Source organism: Podarcis cretensis (assembly GCF_951804945.1).
Source record: "Podarcis cretensis genome assembly, chromosome: 7".
Lineage (NCBI taxonomy): Eukaryota > Metazoa > Chordata > Lepidosauria > Squamata > Lacertidae > Podarcis > Podarcis cretensis.
The window spans coordinates 69,300,022-69,321,564 of NC_137176.1; the positions used below are offsets into that span (position 1 = coordinate 69,300,022).

Below are 21,543 nucleotides of genomic sequence, written 5' to 3' on the forward strand. Positions count from 1 at the left end.
CCTTATAGTATGTGGATTTTGGCTTTTTTAATGGGCCAGCACAGCAATGTTTACTTCTTTCTGTTCACAACCAAAACTACTGATTTCAAAGGTCCTGCTCCTTTTCAGTTGCATAATCGAGAAAATTAGAATTAGGAGTCTCTGAGGAGGAGTCCAAAGGGGTAATCCGGCGCCACAGAAAGAGAGGGGAGACGACGACCTCCGCTTTCCGGACCACCAGTCGCCAGAGCCGGAGCATCCAGCGCTCGCCCACCGCCTTCCCTTCGCCACTCTCCCGCCGTCTCCTCCCCTTCCCCGCTCAGCGCCCTCTCCGGGATGGGACGGGGAGGCGACTGCACCGCCGGCTTCCCCCTTCCGTCCTCCTTGGCTGCCGAGCCGGAGCCGCGCTGCCAGGAGGCCCCCTTCTCCTCCTCCTCCTCCTCCGGACGCGCGCCGCCTGCTGCCTCCTCGCCCGCCTGTCTGCTGCTCTCCGGGCTTTCGGGGCTGGAGCCGCCGCCGCCGCCGCCGCGCCTGGGAAGGGAGTCAGGTAAGAGGCGTCGCCTGAGGAGGGCTGCCTTTACTTTTGGCGCCGGACCTCAGGCGTCAATGGCGGGGGGTGTGGAACTCCTTTAGGAGAATGCAATAGAATTAGCATTAGTAGGGGAGCAAGGCTTTCACAGAATCCTAATACTTATCTGTGTCTGAAAGCAAAGGGACCATGGGGAGGGGAGCGGGAAGTATTTTAAGGGAGCGCCCACTTATTTATGTATTTATTTGATTTATATATCACTTTTCTCTCAAGGTGGTGCGCATGGTTCTCTTCCTGCCCTTTTCACCCTCACAACAACCTTGTGAGGTAGGTTGGGCTTAAGAGATGGTAAGGGCTGAGTGGGGATTCGAACCCTCTTCTCCCAGGTCCTTGTCCAACACTCTAACAACATGGTAGACCTTTGAGGGAAGTTTTTAATATTTAATGCTGTATTGTTTTTAACACTTGATCGGGAGCCGCCCAGAGTGGCTGGGGAAGGGATGGGTGGGGTATAAATAATAAATTATGGGTGGGGTATAAATAAATAATAATAATTATTATTATTATTATTTCAGCAAATTGCATTTTTCCTTTTCTAACCCCCCACCCCTCCCCACCTGCTCTCTTTTAAATGCAATTATATACATCTTGCCCCCCCCCCTTTTCTCAACAACAGGCAGTCAACCTTTTCCCACAATATCTAGTGGCTAAATAATGGCTTAATTAGTGCAAGGGCTCCATTGGCATGAATGGAGGAAGGACAAATGAAAGTGATCCAGAGCAAAGAAAGCTAAATTTCTTGTATGTACTGTATATGATTTGCCATTTCCAAAGTCACTGCTGGACCTCTTAATGTGGAAATGTTGCATTGGGAACTAGGTATCCATGCAGCTATTTCAAATCTTTAAACACGAGCAGTACAAAACAAAAATCAAAGAAGATGTGCATACATATGTCTTCTGGTAGAATACATGCTCTGTGTACATTTTCACCTGGAAGCACTTTGAAAAATTTATCTATATGAGTTTCAGTGCTGATGACTTGTGGTCAATACAACACTGGAATCTCAGTCCCATAAGTTCTGAATCTTAAGAAATCAAATCTGTTCCACCACATAAAACACATAACCTAACTCTGCCAACTCCATGATACTATTAATCTTAAGTATTTTGTGGAAAATATGACAGATTCAATTCAAAGAGATCAAATGAGCTGTCCCCAAAGAATCAATTTGATGAAAAGATACTCTGTCTGTAGAGCAGTTGAACATAACTTGCCAACTAGGAGACCAACGTCATTACAAAAATCTTCCTCAGTAAATCTTGCTTCCCCACATCCAGTGGAAATTATGCAAAGCTGACCAAACCATGGGATTACTGTTTCAAATATCACTATATGCTTCTTCATAGTTGCCTTTATGCCTATATGCTTCTTCATAGTTGCCTTTATTAAACTAGAAAATGTTAGCTGCAGAGATCCCAGTGGCTCCGTATGCAATTTAAGATAATAGAGCATAACTTTTAGCTTTCTCAGTATGGATTGACAAGAAATGTTGCAGCAGTGAATGAGAACTTTTCCAGGTATTTTAAGGAAGAAAAAGAGATCCCATCACTTGATTGCTGTAGGGGAGCCAAACATCTTTCTTCAAATAAATGTTGCTATTATTCTTAATGTTACTACAGTAAAAAAATAAAAATAAGTTCCACAAAGTATCATCCTAAGACGGTGGCATTACATTACTGCTTGCTTATTTACATACATTACAAATATCAAACCACTGTGATCCAAAACCATTCCTCTTTTTTTGATGACTGAGCCAATTTTATGTTATTTGTCAATGTTTCAATCACAATTGTATCCCAACCCTTTTTGTACCAATATTCCAAATGTTTCTCTAAGGAACTGAAATTCCCGTTACAGTAGCATAACTGTAAGTGCTTTGTGGACTATGTCTGCATGTGTTCTCATGAGCACCTATTGGACAGTATCCAAAAGATCCCAAGTAAACAGTAACACAACTCCCTTTTTTCTTATTTTGTTCCTTGACACTGGAGCATAGTGTGAAGACATGTGATGCAGCAAAATTACTGCAGCTAAGCAGGTCTGGGCCTAGTTATTGCCTAGACTGGAGTCTTCTCGGAAACCCTAGGTATGCCATCTTGAGTTCTATATTAAATAAAGCTAGGATATAAATATAATAAGCAAATAAGACAGAGATCCAAACCCCCAACTGTTGCACTGAAGGTGGGTGGGTCTTGGATGGGTTGGAGATCTTCCTTGCCCAGTCCAAAACAGCTTCATTGGCCTCCCTCTCGCATGGAGATCTCCATTGCGCCTGACAAAAGTGCAGGTGGTCGGAAACACAGCCAGTGGGATTCCCACTGGCAGCAACCCACAGAAAGACTCAAAACAGTAACAGGGAGGGGTGAGCCAGTCCGGGATCCACTGGCTCCAGAGCTGGCCCACTGCCATCACTTGATGGCTTTGGACCTGATTCACTGCCAGCTCCAGGCTGCTGTATCAGAGAACAGGTCTTTGCCTGCCCCTTCATCTTCCACCCAAGCTGGAATTAGGATTGCTCTATGTCCTTAGAGACTGACACTGTGTACACACCATACAACTGAAGCACATTTGAAGCATGTTACTTCCGTCAAAGGGTATTGGGAACTGCAGTTTACCCCTACATCTCCCAACAAACTACAGTTCCCAGGATTCTTTGGGAGGAGTTGAGTATGCTTTAAATCCACAGCAGTGATCAGAGGAGAAACAAGTGCTGATGGAAGAAACGCCACGGTGCATCTGTAACAGCGAAATGGATGCCTTCGTCTGGCCCAACTGCAATAGAAGATGTCTCTCCTGTTTGATCTCTTCAACCACAGCTGGCGCTGAAATTCTCCAGTGGTTTGACTTTAGCCCTGATAGCGCACTCTTCCATTGGCGGACGCTTCCATTGTTAAATCAGACGGATGCCAACAATGACAATGACAGTTTTCTTGCATCCATTTGTCTTTTAATGGAACACAGTAATGAAGGCTTGCACATAATTCCCCCCCCCCCAAGTAGAATGTGCCCAAGGTTTTTAAGTACTGTTGAGCTTCAGCTGATTTAATGCTATTTTAATTTGGATACTTTATGTGTATTTTTAAATGGGTGTTGCCTGGTTTAGTTGGGTGTCGTCCATTTGGACTGTACCCTCTGTGGAGCAAATGATACTGCGGGCCTCGTGTAAGAGAGCCCAGATGGCATCTTCTTTGAAAAAGAAAGGGGTGCTTTGAAGGAGGGAAGGAGCAGAGGGGAAGGGTGCGCTTAACCCAAACTAAATCTGAGTAAATAAATAAGCGCTACTGTATGATAACCCACTGGGCTGCATAATATTGTGAGTGTTTGTAAATATGTGGCCTTTTCTTTGTTTTACATTTGCATTTATATGTTTAAAAACTTAACATCTTGCCTTTCTCCAATGCTAAAGCCTTAGGAATGTTTACTCAGAACTAAACTCCATTGAATTCGATGGATTACATATTTATTTATTTATTATTACATTGTTAACCCACCTTTCCTCTACGAGCTCAAGATGGCAGACACAGTTCCCCCCCCTTTCCCATTTTATCCCCACTGCAAGTAAGTGTTGCGCAGAATTGCAGCCTTAAACTGCCCACACCACAGTACAAAAATAAGTGAAAATATATGCACGAAATTCATAATCTCAAATCACAGCAAGTAAGCAAGTTAGTGTGGCACAGAAACGCCTGTTGTGGTGTGAATTGTTAGGCTTCACCATAGGAGATCCAGGTGCAAAATCATTGCTCTATGTATGTTTCCTGTTGCAATATGCAAATCAACCTCTTCTATGTAACCTGCTCCACACATGATTGTTTTGAGGAGGGAACATCCTTGGAAGAAGGGCAGAATACAAATGAATCAAATCACTGGAAAATGTTTTACAGCACCTTCTAAAGTCTTTTATAAATGTTGTTAGTCTTTTTATATAAGATTGTTAATGATGGCATTGTCTATGTTTTTAGCTTTTTCTATTTTATCTGTATAGGGGGACGTGGGTGGCGCTGTGGTCTAAACCGCTGAGCCTAGGACTTGCCAATTAGAAGGACGGCAGTTCAAATCCCCGCGACGGGGTGAGCTCCCGTTACTTGGTCCCAGCTTCTGCCAACCTAGCAGTTCAGTAGCACATTAAAGTGCAAGTAGATAAATAGGTACTGCTCTGGCGGGAAGGTAAACGGCGTTTCCGTGCACTGCTCTGGTTTGCCAGAAGCGGCTTAGTCTTGCTGGCCACATGACCCGGAAGCTATCTGTGGACAAACGCCGTCTCCCTCGGCCTATAGAGCGAGATGAGCATGCAACTCCAGAGTCGTCCACGACTGGACCTAATGGTCAGGGGTACCTTTACCTTTACCTTTTTATTTTATCTGTATAAGCTGCCTTGAGTCCTGGATTGGGGAAAAGGTGGGATATAAGTAAATATAATAACAATAACAACAACAATAACAATATTGCTGCGTGTACATTCAGAAAGAAGCAGCATTAAAAGAAAGGTGCATGACATATTTCTGGCAGTGATTGCCTGACGATAAAACTTAATCTCATTTCCTCTTGTCACAGTGAAGTGCCCTGATTATCCATCTTGCTCCATTCTTTGTTCTTTCTGAAAAATGAAGAAAATGATCTCATGCTTCCTTTTGCTGGTTGGACTTTTCCCTGCCTTGGCCAGAGAGAGACACTTTCCAGGGACACTTTTAAGTCAAAGAAATGATGTTTCTTTACTTGGTGAGTTGCAAGTTGGCAATATCAAACAATACCTGCATACAGTTTAGGACTTCCTAACGCTTGTAGATTGTAAGCAATGGGGACTATGCTGCTCTGCTCCTTCGGAGGGGATGATTATTGTGGAAGCCACAACACTAGAAATAGGATAGGGAAGCAGCCAAGTATAACAAGTTTGGGAAGATGCATATACCATTATGATGAGTGGTCTTTTTAAACAGGCAACACGACTTTTGGATGGACCAAAGAACCTGGTGAAGTGGCAGAGAGAGGCTTGCATAACCTTTTCCTTGCCTTCTGTTTCCTTTATAAGATTACAAAACAGCGATGGTTTTTTTTGGGGGGGGGGGGCAGAGAGATAGTTGCTTTAGAGTGATTTGGAACAAGAAACAGTGAGCAAGAAAATAGTCAAGCACTCCCTTCTCTTCACGGCCTCCCTAGTGCCTGTTCATTTCTGGAAGTAGCTTTTACTGCTTAAAAAAGCACGGTGGGTTGATGGTTACATTCATAAATGTCTGGTTTGACACTTAAAATGGCACGTACATGTTGGGGAAATTGTTGGTATTAATAGCATTAATTATATGAATTATGCCCTTTTGCTTGAAGTGCCTGGAATAAACTAGTACAGTAAATCTATTTTGCTAGAAGCTCAACTAGATGACCTAATGCACATTTTATATTTCCATTGCTTATGAATGTGTCATAAACACTGGATTCCAAATAAGAGGTTAGGGATCAAAATCACAAAAATTAAAGTTCTATGTTCACAGTTGTTGTTTTAAACCTTGCTGCTTAGTATTGTTATCTTTGTTAGAATTGCGTCAGAAAGTTCCATGAGGGGGTATACCCTATCCTGTCCTTTCCTTTTTGGACTACATTGATTGTAAATCAGAGCCAGAATTGTGGGCATGGTTAAACAAAGCCAGAACTTTTCATTTCCATGTGATGTTTGCAAAGACTCCAAAATTTGCCTTGGCTAGAGTGCTGCATTTGACCCAATTTCTTCTTATTTCTGATTAGTTAATTGTGGAACATATACAAAATCCACAGCTTTAGTTACTAACACTTGCCCTCTGACTATTAGTATTCCAAAGCTGCAACACTACTTCTAAAACTGATGCCAAAGCAATGTCCTGGGAAGAAGGAACCTACACCTGGCATTCAAGGCTTCTAAGAGCCTTGTGACAACTGACAGGGCCCATGGAGAAGACTGTTGGCTTTTTGGCTCCATTCCTTCATGTACTTGAGCCTGAAAAGTTACACTAAAAATAGCTCACCTAATTTTTTTACTTGAAATGATAAGCATCTTTTGAGGGTTAATTCCCCCCCCCCCTGAAGTTTTTCAGCTACATTTGAATCAACACAGAGAATTCCAGCTTACGGCATAATTGGAAGAGAAACAATGAACTCGATCCAACTCCTCAGATTGAGGTCCAGACTTCCTAGTTTGGTCTCCAGTGGTGACCAAACTTAAGTTCAGCCCTCCCAACTCTATTTTAATTTCTTTCTTTCTGACTTCATTCCTGCAAATATCCCTCGCGTGTTATCCATGTACAATTCTTATACCATAATTATTAGTGTTTTATTCTACGCTAGAAAAAAGAGAAATAACTGCATACAGGAGTGAGGTAATAATATGGAAAACTAATAAATACGCCAGCATTTCTGCATCTCATTAGAACTGGAATGCCATTTTTGCTCATTTTGGAGGATGAACTGGTTCTGAAAGCGTTAGCAACCTTTCTATGACTCTCTGAAGAAACCTTGACTGGAGCCCCCAAATGAATAAAACATAGTTACTTCATAGACCACAAATAACATTGTTGTTCTGTGCCCACAAATGTTCCTGGTTGCTGACAAAAGACCAAATGAACCAGAGGGAAATATGGCCATTTCCCTCAATAAATTGCAGAAACATGTTTTCAGTATTTATCCTTGAACCATTTGCTTAAGTACGCAACAATAGACAACAGTACAAAAAACAAAAAAAAAATCTAATTTTGACTTTGTATTTCCCCAAGATGGAATGTTGCTTCAGTGACTACAGAATATGCAGACTCAGGATAGGAGCCCATAATTTTAGTTGCTTACCACTAGCTAAATTTGGTTGTTGCCTATATTTTTTATGCTAATTCTCAATTCTTCTTTTAGTATTATTAGTACAGTCAAACCTCGGATCATGAACGTTTTGGAACGTTTTGGCTCCCGAACACCAAAAAACACGGAAGTAAATGTTCCAGTTTTCGAATGTTTTTCGGAAGCCGAATGTCCGACGCAGCTTCCGCTTGGGTGCAGGAAGCTCCTGCAACCAATCGGAAGCTATGCCTCGGTTGTCGAACATTTCGGAAGCCAATTGGGCTTCCTGAATGGATTACATTCAACTACCGAGGTTTGACTGCAGCATGTTTATACTCCACCTTTCCTCCAAAGAGGTGAGACTGGTATATATGTTACTCGCCCCTCCCATTTCAGCCTTACAACAACCCTGTGAGGTAGGCAAGGCTGAAAGATGGTGACTGTAGCAAGGTCATCCACTAAGCTTCATGGCCGAGTGGGGATTTCCCTCCCTCCCGAGAGCCAGGTCCTAGTCCAACACTCTAACCAGAACACTAAAAATATTGGTAGATTGAGCGTCAATGGGTTGTAAATTAAATTTCATTTGCTTCCTAGTTCTCAATTCAAAATATAAGCACTCTACCTAACCCATCATACTCACTTTGGGGAATTGTTTGTTTTATATATCTGCTTTCCCCCCTCCTTTTTCAGAAAACTTTTGCAATAACAAACGGCTGGACCTTGTGTTTATCATCGACAGTTCTCGCAGTGTTCGCCCTTATGACTTTGAGAAAGTGAAAGAATTCATCTTAACCATCTTGCAGTTTTTGGACATTGGCCCGGATGCCACTAGAGTGGGACTCATTCAATATGCCAGCACGGTCAAACAGGAATTTTCCCTGAAGACCTTTAGGAGGAAACAGGATGTGGAGAGAGCAGTGAAAAGAATGTTGTACCTGGCCACAGGTACCATGACGGGATTAGCCATTCAGTATGCAGTGAACATCGCATTTTCAGAATCCGAAGGGGCTCGGCCACTCCGACAGAATGTGCCTAGAGTGATCATGATAGTGACAGATGGGAGGCCTCAGGATCCTGTTGCAGATGTTGCCGCAAAAGCCAGGAATTCGGGAATTCTGATTTTTGCTATTGGCGTGGGAAAAGTAGATATGAATACCCTCAAGTCCATTGGGAGTGAACCTTATGAAGACCATGTGTTTTTGGTTGCAAATTTTAGCCAGATTGAAACGCTGACTTCTGTGTTCCAGACTAAACTTTGTGGTAAGGCTCTTAAACGCAGATTTTGAAAGTTTTGTTGAAAAGTCTTTTAAAGGTGCCTCCCTCCCTCCCTCTTGATTTTAAAAGAAACAGATGCATGCCAGAACCATGGGCTCCTTATCATGAAAGACAAATTGCAGTGTGTTTGATGAATAGACAGGATTTTTGAGAAGCACCACAAATAATTATTTAAGGCTGCGTTCAGATGCAACAACAAAAAACAGTTTTCCATTATGTGCATGAGCTGCAGTGAACCTTGAACTCACACACTTTCCCTTTCCCTTTCTTCCTTCGCATGCGAAGGGAGGAAATGTAAAACTTCTGATTGCAGTCAGTAATGAACTGCATCTTCCTGCTTTCTCTGAATATGGTAAGCTGCCATAGGTCGTTCACCTGTACATGCCAGAATCAAACAATAGTTTAATATCCTGGTTTGTTAATTAATATGATTTGTACAAAGAATTTCCCATGTTCAGACAGAATGGGAAACTGTGGATGGTTACAAACCTTGTATGAAAGCTGTCAATGTCCCTTCAAGCACAAAACTCATTGTGGCTCGTATATGTGGCAACAAAAGATGATTTGTCATTATGTCTAAATCTTAATATAAATTTAATATCCTGTATGAAATTCACAGTCATACTAGGATTAAAGTCTTCTCTATGACATGATAGATTTATTTCTATTTTACATTGAGTACCAATCAGCTGTGCTGTTCCTGATCTTCAGTCTGGTTTACCATGTGCAATTTCTGCACATGTGAGTACATCCTTACGTTTCTGTTATTCTCAGGGTACAGTTGGCATAGGATTTGTGTCTTTAGAAATCTGTGGTATGTTCCTGAAGATAGACATGACATCCACATGTTAACAGGAAAATCAGAAATTGTGATAGTTTGAACATGGACTGCAAAATCTAGAATCTAAATTTAAGAAATGCATTTCGTCCAAATAAATTTTTTTAAGGGGGGTTATAAACACCTAGCATGTCATAGTTCTCACTGTGGTAAGTATTAGAAGAACATGGACGGTCCACAGAAATTATTCGGGATTTACTCTCATTTGCATATACATCTCTCCATAATCTTATCACATTCTGACTCACATGAAAGCTCTCTCTGTGTTTAGTTACTGAGCTTTGAACATAAATTTGTGAATTGACCTGTAGGGCATGCTTGCCTGGAGCTTGAAACTGCCCAAAAAAATCCTGAAAATCAAGATACCATCTGCACAAAGAAACCACCACGCTGACATCAAATCTTAAATTGTGTGGACAGCACATTCCTCCAAACCCTCTTTTTATCCTCATCCGCAATACAGATTTGCTAAACACCAGTGGGTATGGGGACTGTGGGTATTAGATACGTTCACTTAATTCATCTAGCAAGCCCATCTGATCACTTTGGATAACAAAAGGGGCAGTGTGGTGTGTTGGATAGAATGGTGAACTTGAACCAGAAGACCTGGGTACCACTCTGCTCAGTCATAATGAAATATGATGCTGTGGCTGGAAGTAACAGGAAGGAAAGGATAGGAGTACTGATGCACACATGGCTGGGTTTGTGAAGGGATTGCTTTAGTGTGGGATTTTAATACAAAGATGTCCATATAAAAAAGATTTTTGAGCAGGAAAGACTATTTTGGTGCTTGTTTCATTCCTTTAATATGCATGTTCTCTTTGTCCGTTGAAAGAAAAACCTCTTATCTAGGTTTTTATACCTCTTACCTAGTCTTTTTGTATATTAAGTCTTTAGCAGAAGTAGTTTTGTTTAATTACTTTTCTGTTTTTCAGTCCAACACATGTGCAGTGTGACTGAACATGGCTGTGATCATTTCTGCATTAACACTCCTGGATCTTATGTATGTAAATGCAAACAAGGGTATATTCTGAACTCAGACCAGAGGACTTGCAATAGTGAGTTTTCTATTGTATCTCTCTTACATCTTATCAACTCATAGATACAGTCTTTGGTGTAAAATTGCAAAGCTGTTGTGGTCTCAACAGCCTGAAAACATTTGACACTACTTCCTTGGAAAATCAATATATCCACTCCTGATAACTTTGGTTTATAAGGTAAAATGGTGGAATGGTTTTTTGGTGTGTGTATAAACATATTCTGAGAAAGCTACATGTTAAGTTTTTCTAGTACAACATAGTGCAGTTTCTGATGTAAATGTAAAGCTGTATTTTCCTTTGCTGCGTATCATTGGCTGCTTCTGGTGGGAACTGGACAATTCTCAGCATAACAACACCCAGGATATTATGCACGATGCATGATGGGGAAACATCTTTGAGGGGGGAATTGCTAACATTTTCAGCAACAGATCCATTTTTTTGTGGTTCTGCCCACAGGAACACCAACATTGCTGTATAGTTGGTAGTACCTGTACCTCTTGCCTACATCTTTCCCCTTTCAATTCTCCCATCATTTTAATAGTAGGAAAACTTTTTAAAAATACTTTGTATTTCCATTTTGTCTCACATTTTATTTTTCCTCTGTGCCAAAGATTTCTTCACTTTCCTTGCTAAAACAGTGCGTGATATCTAGTCTCAGATCTTGTCATGGTTATTGCTTGCTATAGTGTGGAATACATTTAAAATACAAAATGTTTTATCTAAGATCTGGAGTCTTAGACTAGGACTTGTCTCCTGTTTATGTCACCCTGTAACATGTTGAAAAAATAATTAGCTGCAATAGTCTTGTCCAGAAGATCAACGTGGCATTGTGGCACCAAATGCTTTATACACTTCTTCACAGTGTTTATAGTGAAGATTTCCCTCAGAGGCAAATCATTATGTTTTTCCTCCACTTGTGTCTCAAAATAAACATTATATAGTAGCACATGGCTTTTTTTGGATTCTAAGTAGCCTTCCTTCCTATGATAACTTGGTTCAAGTTATGTACAGCAAAGTGATAAAAATTACAAATAGCATGGGCATAATTAAATAGAAGGTGCCCCTATACCACCACTTTATGACCTACAGCTTATTGCCGTCTCTTATAAAGTACTGATTTAGGACAAACAAAATAAAATAATTCCTTCCAGTAGCACCTTAGAGACCAATTAAGTTTGTTATTGTTATGAGCTTCCTTGTGCATGCACACTTCTTCAAATAGCTTCACACTTCTTCATATATCTTCTTCAGGTGTATCTGAAGAAGTGTGCATGCACACAAAAGCTCATGCCAATAACAAACTTAGTTGGTCTCTAAGGTGCTACTGGAAGGAATTATTTTGTTTTGTTTCGACTACAGAAGACCAACACAGCTACCTACTTGTAATTGATTTAGGACAGTAGTGCAGAAAATTGGCTGCAAGGAACATTATGATGAGTGGTGCCTAATGGGTGAAAATTGCCAGAAATTGGTGCAGTAGGAATACGCATTAATTCACCAGTAGAATCGCCTTTCCTGACACAGCATATAAGTGTCTTCACTGCAATCAAGTGCAGAGAGAAAGAGAGTCATGGAGGGAGCAAGAGTGATGACGGTCCATTTATATACCTTTCTAAAGATTTTTCTCGCTTTTTAAAAAATGGCATAGTTATATTGTGGCCTAAGCTAAGTATAGATTCCCGAAGATATTTTTTCCCTGGTAACTATGGCCAAGGAAGCATGTGTGGCAGCTGTGGATGTATGCGCTGCTGATGGCCCTGTCACACCTATTGTAGAATATTAAGAAAGGTAGATGCTAGAACAGTTTTGTTATTCAAGCTGATGCAGCTCTAGTGTGGTTTATTTATTGCCTTATTTTAATTATTTGTTTTACATATTAATATGCCACCTTTCAGAATGACAGTTTGCATCAAATAAAAGCAATTTTAAAAAGCCCACTACTACAGTGTGATCCAAAAATATTGAGTGCATTCATCTAACCAGCCCTATCAGCAGAAGCTTTCTGGCCAGGGTTTTCCTCCTCTTTCTCCCACTGCACCACATAAAATTGGCTCTGAACCACCCCAGAACAGTGTGCAGGAGGAAGAAAGGAGTATCATTCTGTTTGGCAAGCTGGAATGATTACATAGATTGAATGTTGGGAAGAGTGTGATGTTGATTTCCACTCATTGTATTTTTTATATTTTTTTATTTGCATGTGTTGTAGAATGTCCAGAAGCATATAAAGCCAAAAGCACATTCCTCACATGGTCTCTAATCTCTGCAGATATAAATAAGCCTTGTTTACATTTTCAGGCAATACATGGTCAACATTAACCAGATGTATTTCACTAAACGCTAGCATCGGCTTTCAGTTAACTCCCACACTAAATTTAACATCCTCAAAATCACTTACCCTTTCTAATCTCTCAAAGTCAAGGGCTATAATTCACATCTCATTAAAGTAAATGGCAAGGCTCTCACCAGTAGTTCAGGTTTGTGAATTTCACTGGCTGGCTGCAGTTCCACAACCAGTTTATACATATATGTGACCCATTAGGTAATTTAATCAACATTGACTTAGGTGTACAGGAAATGTGCCCCTGTGTTAGATGGCTTCCCTACACCCAACATCCAGATGTTGAGTGTAGCAGGAAAAACCCGAAGTGTACATGTATTAGAGACTGAATCAAAGGTACTTTAAAGTATTGATATCACAAATATTGGAATTCCCCGCACAGAGCAGCCTGCAACAACTTATCCCTTCCTATTTTTAAAGAGAATTTGAAGGGCGGGGGATTTTGGAAGCCTTCTTAAAATCGATTAAAACCATTCTGCTCGCTAAACAGAATTGGTTCATCAAACAGATGAGAGTTCATTTTATTTTTAGTCTCAAGATCAGGAGCAGTCAGTGGGGTCACTGCCATGGAAACCAGCCTCTTGGCATTGGGTTTTTTTGCTGCTTACAAGGACAGCGGCTGAAAAAGGATGGCAGTGAAGTTGGACTGGCTCAGGCACACTAGGGAAGGCATCAGATTGGGTCTGCTGGTGTGTTTGTGTGCCCCCACTCACCCACCCCCCATCCTGGTAAGCAGCAGTGATGCAGCCCCACCAGCCCCATTGGGGTTTTTTTCTGCAACAGACTAACATGGCTATCCTTAGTTATACTACCATTCTTTTGTTTGTGTTGTTGGTTTCTAAATAGTTGCACCATTTAAATAATGTTTTGTTTATTCTCACATTTGGGCAATTAAGATTTCCTTTTTGAAAGGAAACAAAATGTGTCAGGCATAGAGGGAACTTTGAAGAGACTAGATATAGCGTATCCAGTTTGTTCGTGCAGAAAACAAACCGAGAGTAAGTCTTGGCTGGGGAAAAAGTAAGCATGCCATTCTCTGGGAAAGCATGCATGTTATTTGTCACAATGAGCACAGATTGTATAAGTAAACAGTTGCTTCTTTTACCAAATATTTAATCTATATTTTCAGAATTATGTCCAGGTTTTTAAAGTATCAGTATCACATATCAGTTTTGACACTTTGTTTTAGAATGTTTTATTTTTTTATGAAGTTGTTTATACATCATGGGCTTGTGTTAAACATGACTTGCTTATTTTAATCTCTTTCTCACATTTATCTTTAAATACATCCAAATCTCCCTGGTCATAAATTCTTGAGGTAGGAAAAACAATCTGAATAAGGAAGGGTGACTTTAAATCACTTAAGTAGTACTGATTGTGGGTATTTAGTTTCTAGGCTGTTGGGCAATTAGTGACCTGATACTGGTTTTTAAAAAGCAATACTGCAAAGTATTTTCTTTTTTAATTGCTTGAATCCTATTTCTTGAGGGAGATAATTCTAGCTTAAAAGATCTTTCAGAATTTTAAACTAAAAGTATATTTATACTGCTACCAAATCTGCCGGTTGGCTATATATTGGCTTTGGGATGGGACCCCTCTGCATTGCAGAAGATACTGAGACATGTTTTGAGGCACCCACTCAACTCACAGAGTATAGTTCATGTAGGAGATTACCAGCCAAACCTAACAAATGCATATTCTTGCTAGTTAGCATGAGACGGGGCTAAGTCCACAGAGCTGTATTACTGATAGGCAGATACTCAGACCATACAATTGGTAGAGAGGGCTGTGTGTGACGTCATTTCCGTCCTCTCCTAGAGAGGAAGGAGCATATAGGACTTCCTGTTCCTCTCCCCGTTCCTTTGACTAGTGCTGGGGGCTGATATGCCTCCGCTTGCTGCAGCTTTTAGGCACATGGCTGAAGCTGGTTATGTTGTAAATATAAGTGTTTTGCCTGCATAGTTTTTACTGCTGCCACTTCTGTGAACCAGTGTGATTGATTGCGCGTCAGCACTTAAAGATGAAGAGCGAATAATTCCACAATCAACAAGTGATGTGGCCAACAGCAAGAGTGTAGTCTCTCCTCAGAAGGAGGAACTGGCCCTTGGCACGACAAATTATATGACATTTGAACAGTCCCATTTAATAATCAAAACCTTGCACTGTATATTCAAAAGACTAGATGATCTTTCGTCCCAGCTGCACAGCCTCCAACAAAAGTTAGTTACCACTTCCCCAGCGTCAGCCGATGTTAAGTCCCTTGAAGAGAGGAAGGGGACGAGGAGTTTGTCCTTAAATAACAAACATACTGACAAATTTAAATACAACCTCAACCTTCAATTAGGACATCAATCCTTAATCTTAACACCAAGGAAAGTGAGCCTAACTATACAAAATGGGGACCCAAGATGGAGAACTCTGGGGGGTGCCAAGGATCTCCTAAAGGTGCTTTTAAATATGGAGGCAACACAAATTGACCTCTGTGCAGTCCTCCCACTTGTCCATCATCATAAATTCCAGAGAGTCCTGCTGGCGTTCCAATCTTCAAAAATTCCCACTATCATATTACGAAAGAAAGCATTTTTGTTTCGCTGTGGGATAGTACCAACGAGAGCCTTTATAGACCCTAACCTAAACCTCTACTGTTGGAAGTAATAACCAAAGAGGGCTCAAAATCTGCTAAACCTGACCCACCAGTGGACACCGGAGTGGGTGCTCCACCCCAGGAGAAGAGTTATGGGGCCTCCACTCCCCCAGCAAAGAACAATGTCCACCCGGAAAGTGGCCTGACACCACCAGAAGAGATCGAACTCATTGCCTCCTTTGCAGATTTACCAGTGGTGGAACAAAAAGAAATTATTAATAGACTGGAATCGCTTAAAACCCAACTTATTAGGAAGCTCAGTACCAGAATACTCAAGTACAGCGAACATGACTCCTTAGAAGATCCAGATCATATGGATCTCTCAATATCTAATGCTAATTGTATGTCGGCAATGGAGGATAAGATACAACCTAAAGAAGCAACTACCAGTCCTTCCCTCCAAGTAGAACAATCCTCTGTGCTCTTAATAGATTTACATGACCGTCCATTGGAAAACATACCTGAAGAAGGCAGCACACAACAGGGAAAATCCCCTTCTACACATTCATCGATGCCAGACCTGGAACCTTCTTATAGCACTGACCAATCAAGAGAAGAGATGCCTTTGCCAACCTTCTCAAATAGCCCTCTCGCCCAGCCTTATCCCTCTTTGCGGAGTATTATGGATTCAACAGCAAGACCAGTGACGGAACTGATTGAAGACCCAACAGGCCACATAAACCAGGTAGCCCAAAAGACCAGTAGCAGACTACAGAGAGACCAAACTTCTGACGAGATAGCCGGTCCTCCCCGGGTAGCCCACCAAACTCTTTTGGAAAAGGGGTCCGCCCCTGTTCAAGGTCCTACTCCTAGTAGATCGAGTGGCCAAGCTCATCAGTCAGATGACCATGTAAATCCCACTCAGCCTTTGCGAGAGGTTTTTCACCAGAGGAAGATAACTGATTTCTTCATTGGCTCCACTCTCCCCGTGTTAAAGTTGAGCCAATTTTCCAAATGACAGTCAATTGGAGGAACGGGGAAACCCCAGCCTTCAATATTAAGTTGGAACATTGCTGGATGGAGAAGTAAAAAATCAGACCCAGAATTCCAAAAATATATTAATTCCTTCCTTATCATACTATTACAAGAAACTTGGGTGGAGGAGGAAATAGAGTTAAATGGCTATGAGTTTATATGTCTGCCTGCTAGCCCGTCAACGAATGGTGGCCGCCCTAAAGGTGGCCTTACAATCGGTATCTCCCTTAAACTTCGGGCTAAACTCTCACTAGTGCACGCATTTCCTCCTTATGCTATTACCGGACTGATCTCTGGTGGAAACTTCTCTTTATTGGTTACAAATGTTTATTTCCCTCCGGGTGGGTTAGCAGCTGATCTTACTTCTAGATGGGAATCCTTAGAGGACTTTTTACTTTCTTGTTATCTTAAATATCCCAATGTCCCCTCCATTACTGGAGGTGATTTTAACGCTCGGATAGCCTCAAATTGGGAGGCTCTTAAAAAGTCTAAGTGGTGGGTTGACCCCGGAGTTCAAACTTATGATCTAGCATACACCCCTACTAGAATATCAAAGGATGTAAAAGTCAATAAGGCGGGAGTGATGCTTTATCAGATCACTCTACGCCTTAATTTAATCATATTAAATGGCAGGTGTCCTCCAGACATACCAGGAGAGTTCACCCACCTGGGGTTAAAATCAAACAGTGTTCTCGACTATGTATTGGTTTCCCGGGATCTATTTTTGAATGTCGCCTCCTTTAAAATTGATAATGCTCAATTTAGTGACCATCTACCCCTGACAACCAAGTTATGTGTTGACTGGCAGTTGCTCGACCGCTCCCACCCAATCCCGGTGATTGTGGAGTCGTCCACCAAAATAAAGGGGACTAGATGGTCCCCTGCCCTTGCTCATAGATATACGGATTTTATCCGAGAAAAGTTTCCTGGTGATCAGCCGGACTTAGGAATAGTCCCGCGTGATCCTATTACTTGTATGAATTTTTTTACTTGCCTGATAGAAGTTTTAACTTGCTTTTTTTGCTTCTCCAACTTATGGAGTTAAAAACAATTATTTTAAATTTGGCGCCCCTTGGTTCAACTCTGCTTGCAAACTAGCCAGACTCCATCTACATACAATATATAATGACTATAAACTTTCCGGCGCTGCGGCCTTACCTCCATCTTATTCCCTGGCTAAAAAAGCATACAAACAGGCCCAGAAATCGGCCAAACGAGAATGGCATTTAAATCGTTGGCAGACTATAATTTCTGCCTCAAAATCCCATAACTCCCGGAAATTTTGGTCCTTAATAAAGGGAAGAAACACGAAATATCCCTTAACGGTGATCCCGGCCCCTACATGGGAGCAGTTCCTGAGAAAATATTTCTCAGTGGCAGAAGCTCCGGCCACTCATTGGATACCCTCTAATCCCCTTCCCGTCTGGCCCAATACCGACCCTGCTGAAATCCTAGAATTGATAGCTGAGCTGAAAACTGGTAAGGCCCCTGGGCCAGATTTGGTCCCTGTTGAGGCTATAAAGCTTCATTCTGCATGGTGGGCAGGGATTTTAGCTAAAACGTTCGACGCAATTAATGCCACGGGCTTAATTCCAGGAATGTGGAAGGAGGCCATTATAATTCCTATCTATAAAAAAGGCCCTCCCGGTGACCCAGGGAATTATCGGAATATCAGTCTGCTATCGTCCATTGGGAAAATATATGCCCGTTTCTTGCTGGTAAGGTTGATGAAGTGGTCAGCTGAGGCGGACCTGATTGGACATGAGCAAGCTGGATTTAGATTAAACCGATCCACAACAGATCAGGCAATTATTCTTTATCACTTAGCCCAGAAATACTCAACACCTCGACGAGGCCAACTTTGCGCAGCTTTCATAGATTTGAAAGCTGCGTTTGATAGTATCCCGAGGGAATTACTATGGGATAAACTTGCCAGATGGGGAATAGATAGAAGGCTCCTGTGGCTAATCTCCTAACTTCATGCCGGGTCCGTGGCCAGGGTGAGATTATCTCCTGCTGGAGACCTGACTAACCCAGTGCCAATAAATAAGGGTGTACGCCAGGGTTGTATTTTAGCGCCGTTTCTTTTTAACTTATTTATCAGTGATATGAGGAACCCTTTAGCCGTCTCACAAAAATTTATCCACTCCCCTCGTATAGCAGATTACCGCTGTCCTTTACTTCTCTACGCAGATGATGCGGTACTACTCTCTTACTCCAGAGTGGGTTTAAGGAGGGCACTAAAGATTTTTGCGACATATTGCCATTCTAATCATCTGTCTATCAACCACACCAAGTCCAAAGTTCTGATATTTTCAAGGAGTCAAAAACTTTATTCATGGAAACTGGAGGGCACGAAAATCGAACAAGTACACAAATTTAAATACTTAGGAATTTATTTTCAATATAATTTAGGGTGGAAAGCGCACGTTGAATATCTTCAAAACAAGACAAAAGCCCTATCACACTCCCTCCTCCGTTTTTTCTACTCTGAGGGGGCCTTATTCATCCCTGCGGCCTTGAAAGTGTATAGCATTAAAGTGATGGCCACAATGGCCTATGCCGCACCATTATGGGCTGCCTTTGCAAATCTCTCACCTTTAGAGACACTTCAAAGCCAATTCTTACGCCGACTTTTAAAATTACCAACATGCGTAAGTAATGCGGCTATTCGCTTAGAAATGAAGATCCCCTCAGTGGAGTTAGTTATATGGAGGAGAGTTTTGATTTATTGGATATCTCTATGGCATAAACTCCCGAACCACTATCTCATTCAATGCATGTGACGAGATGACTTCACAAATTTGTGGTCAGGAAAAATCCATGCCAAATTGCTGTCCTATGAGATCTCGCCCACTGAATTGCTCAAACTGGATCTAAATGTGGCAAAAAGGTGTATAAATCAAAGGCTGGATGATGTGGAGCTATACCAAAATTTCATAGCTGGTGGTGGAGCCTGCTCGCCGTTAAATTTCGGCATAACCCCTATCTACTGCGCTCCGTCCTACTTTACATCGCTTATGGCCGCGTCTCACCGATATGCCTTCATTAGAGCTAGGTTCAATGTCTTTCCAACAAACGTGCTGAGACATAGATTCACTAAGGGCCAAGTCTCTTCAATGTGTGCTTGTGATATGAATACATCGGAATCTCTACATCATGTTATGTTTATCTGCCCTTTGTACAGTTCAGTCCGTGCTAGTATACTAAACTCCATAATCCAGTCTACGGCTGACAAACCAGTAGACCTACAGCTTGCCTGGGTTCTTCAAGATGTGGATCCCTATATCACCCTACAGGTTGCTAAATTCCTAACAGCCGTCCTCTCGTACAAGAGACAGAATGGAATGTTAGCTGATTACTGATAGCTATAAGAATTTTCTATAATGACATCAGATATCGATTTTAGTGTAGTGTAGTGCCAAAAAAATTTTAAATCCTAATTTTAATCCTAATTTTAAACTTTTCTTATGAATGGCTAATATCTGTCCTTATGAGTTGCGAACTGTGTTATACTATTTGTGGTTTGTACGAGTTCGCTGTTTTATTTGATTTGTTTTGTTGTATTGTATTGTGGTTTATGATGGGCGTAAAGCCGAATAAACAAACATATATATATGTGAACCAGTGCAATATTATAAGTAAGTAAATTATATATATTTTTACTTACTTTACAAGCTGTTGCCTGATTCTTTGTTAAGCAGGGTAAGAAGGGGAAAGCCAACTTACTTTGTTAGCTGGATTTGCTCAAAAGGAGGCTTTGCAGCCTAATTCCTATGCTTCTGATTTTGCTGCCGAGGTTGGGATTTTGAAACTCTGTTCAACCCACACATGTGGGAGCCTAGAGAAATGAATTGCAATTAGTATATCTTCTCTTACCTATTAAAAACCATCCCACAGGTCACACTTTGTTGACCCCAGTTTCATTCTGCACAAACTGAGAGAGGTAGCTGTGTTAGTCTTCTGCAACAAAAGCAACAGCAGAGTCTTGCAACACAGCATTTATTATGGCATAAACTGGTGGTAGCCATTGTGGAGCCCTCCATATGTTGTGGACTAATTACTGTATCAGGAAATCTGCATAGGTTTGCAATTCAGTGCTATTCAATCTCATTTCAAGCAAATCTTCCAGATGTTCTCCCATTTCTGTCCATGTGGTAATGGAAGGTTCTGACACAATTTCAGCCAAAGAGCTTGGTTTTAACCCAGTTGATGATCTGATTGTAACATTTGCTGTTCCTGCAGATTAGTTCTGCATCCAACAGATAATTTTGGGTAAGGTAACAAAGCAAATCTATATGTTCACAAACATCTCCAATATTACTGTCCTCTCTGCATGCAGATACTATATGATATGAAAGATTTCAGGACCTAAGACAAAAAGAAAAGGTAGAACTGAAGATAGCACAGGCTGCAATCCCAGTTCTTTTTAAGATTGTGGTGTACTTTTTATATTTTGCAGCCCAGGACCTATGCGAAGTCGAAAAGCATGATTGCGAACAGATATGCGTGAATACACCCGGATCCTATGTTTGCCAGTGTTATGATGGTTATGAACTTGAGGAAGATGGAAAGAAATGCTTCAGTATGTATCCGCTTCCTATTGTTCTTATACTTAAAAAAAGAAAGCAAGGAAAAAGAGGCTGCTTTTATTGCGATAACTGTCTTGGATATCTCTAGTCTCCTATATTCAGTTTGGAGTATCAGGGATGACAGGGTGGCTGAGACCCATAAACTGTCAGCTCACACGTTCCATTGCTTGTGGGGAATGGAAGGTTCTGCTGGCTGCAAAGCCGTAAAATAACATCTTGCAGAACTAATGTGGGAATGGGATGAAGGGAAGGAAGAATTCATGTGGTGCCACTGTAGAAATTTCTCTAAGCAGGAGAACTCCAGCAATGGCAAGAAAATTATCAGACACAGCAACAAACTAATAAGCTCTTTGTGGTAGCTATGTGAGTTGTTCCTAATGTTATGATTGAGCTGCTGTTTCCCACATTGTGGACTTCCCGTTTTTGGAGCTGGAAGGGCTCCACACCTCCACATTTCATTAAAGAGTGTTCCTTGATG

General features: G+C 41.3%; 1 protein-coding gene across 2 annotated transcripts in view; it reads left to right on the forward strand.

The window, feature by feature from the left end:
- Nucleotides 1-336: 336 nt before the first annotated feature.
- Nucleotides 337-21,543, forward strand: part of MATN2 (matrilin 2) — a 61,443-nt gene continuing 40,236 nt past the window's right edge. The window contains exons 1-5 of one of the 2 annotated variants that reach the window (XM_079984716.1): nt 337-526; nt 5,126-5,290; nt 8,054-8,623; nt 10,412-10,534; nt 20,936-21,058. In XM_079984716.1, coding sequence (XP_079840842.1) covers nt 5,176-5,290; nt 8,054-8,623; nt 10,412-10,534; nt 20,936-21,058 — 931 coding nt within the window. In that variant the 5' untranslated portion in view covers nt 337-526; nt 5,126-5,175. The remainder of the gene's footprint in view (nt 527-5,125; nt 5,291-8,053; nt 8,624-10,411; nt 10,535-20,935; nt 21,059-21,543) is intronic. The other variant, XM_079984715.1, reaches the window with a different exon arrangement.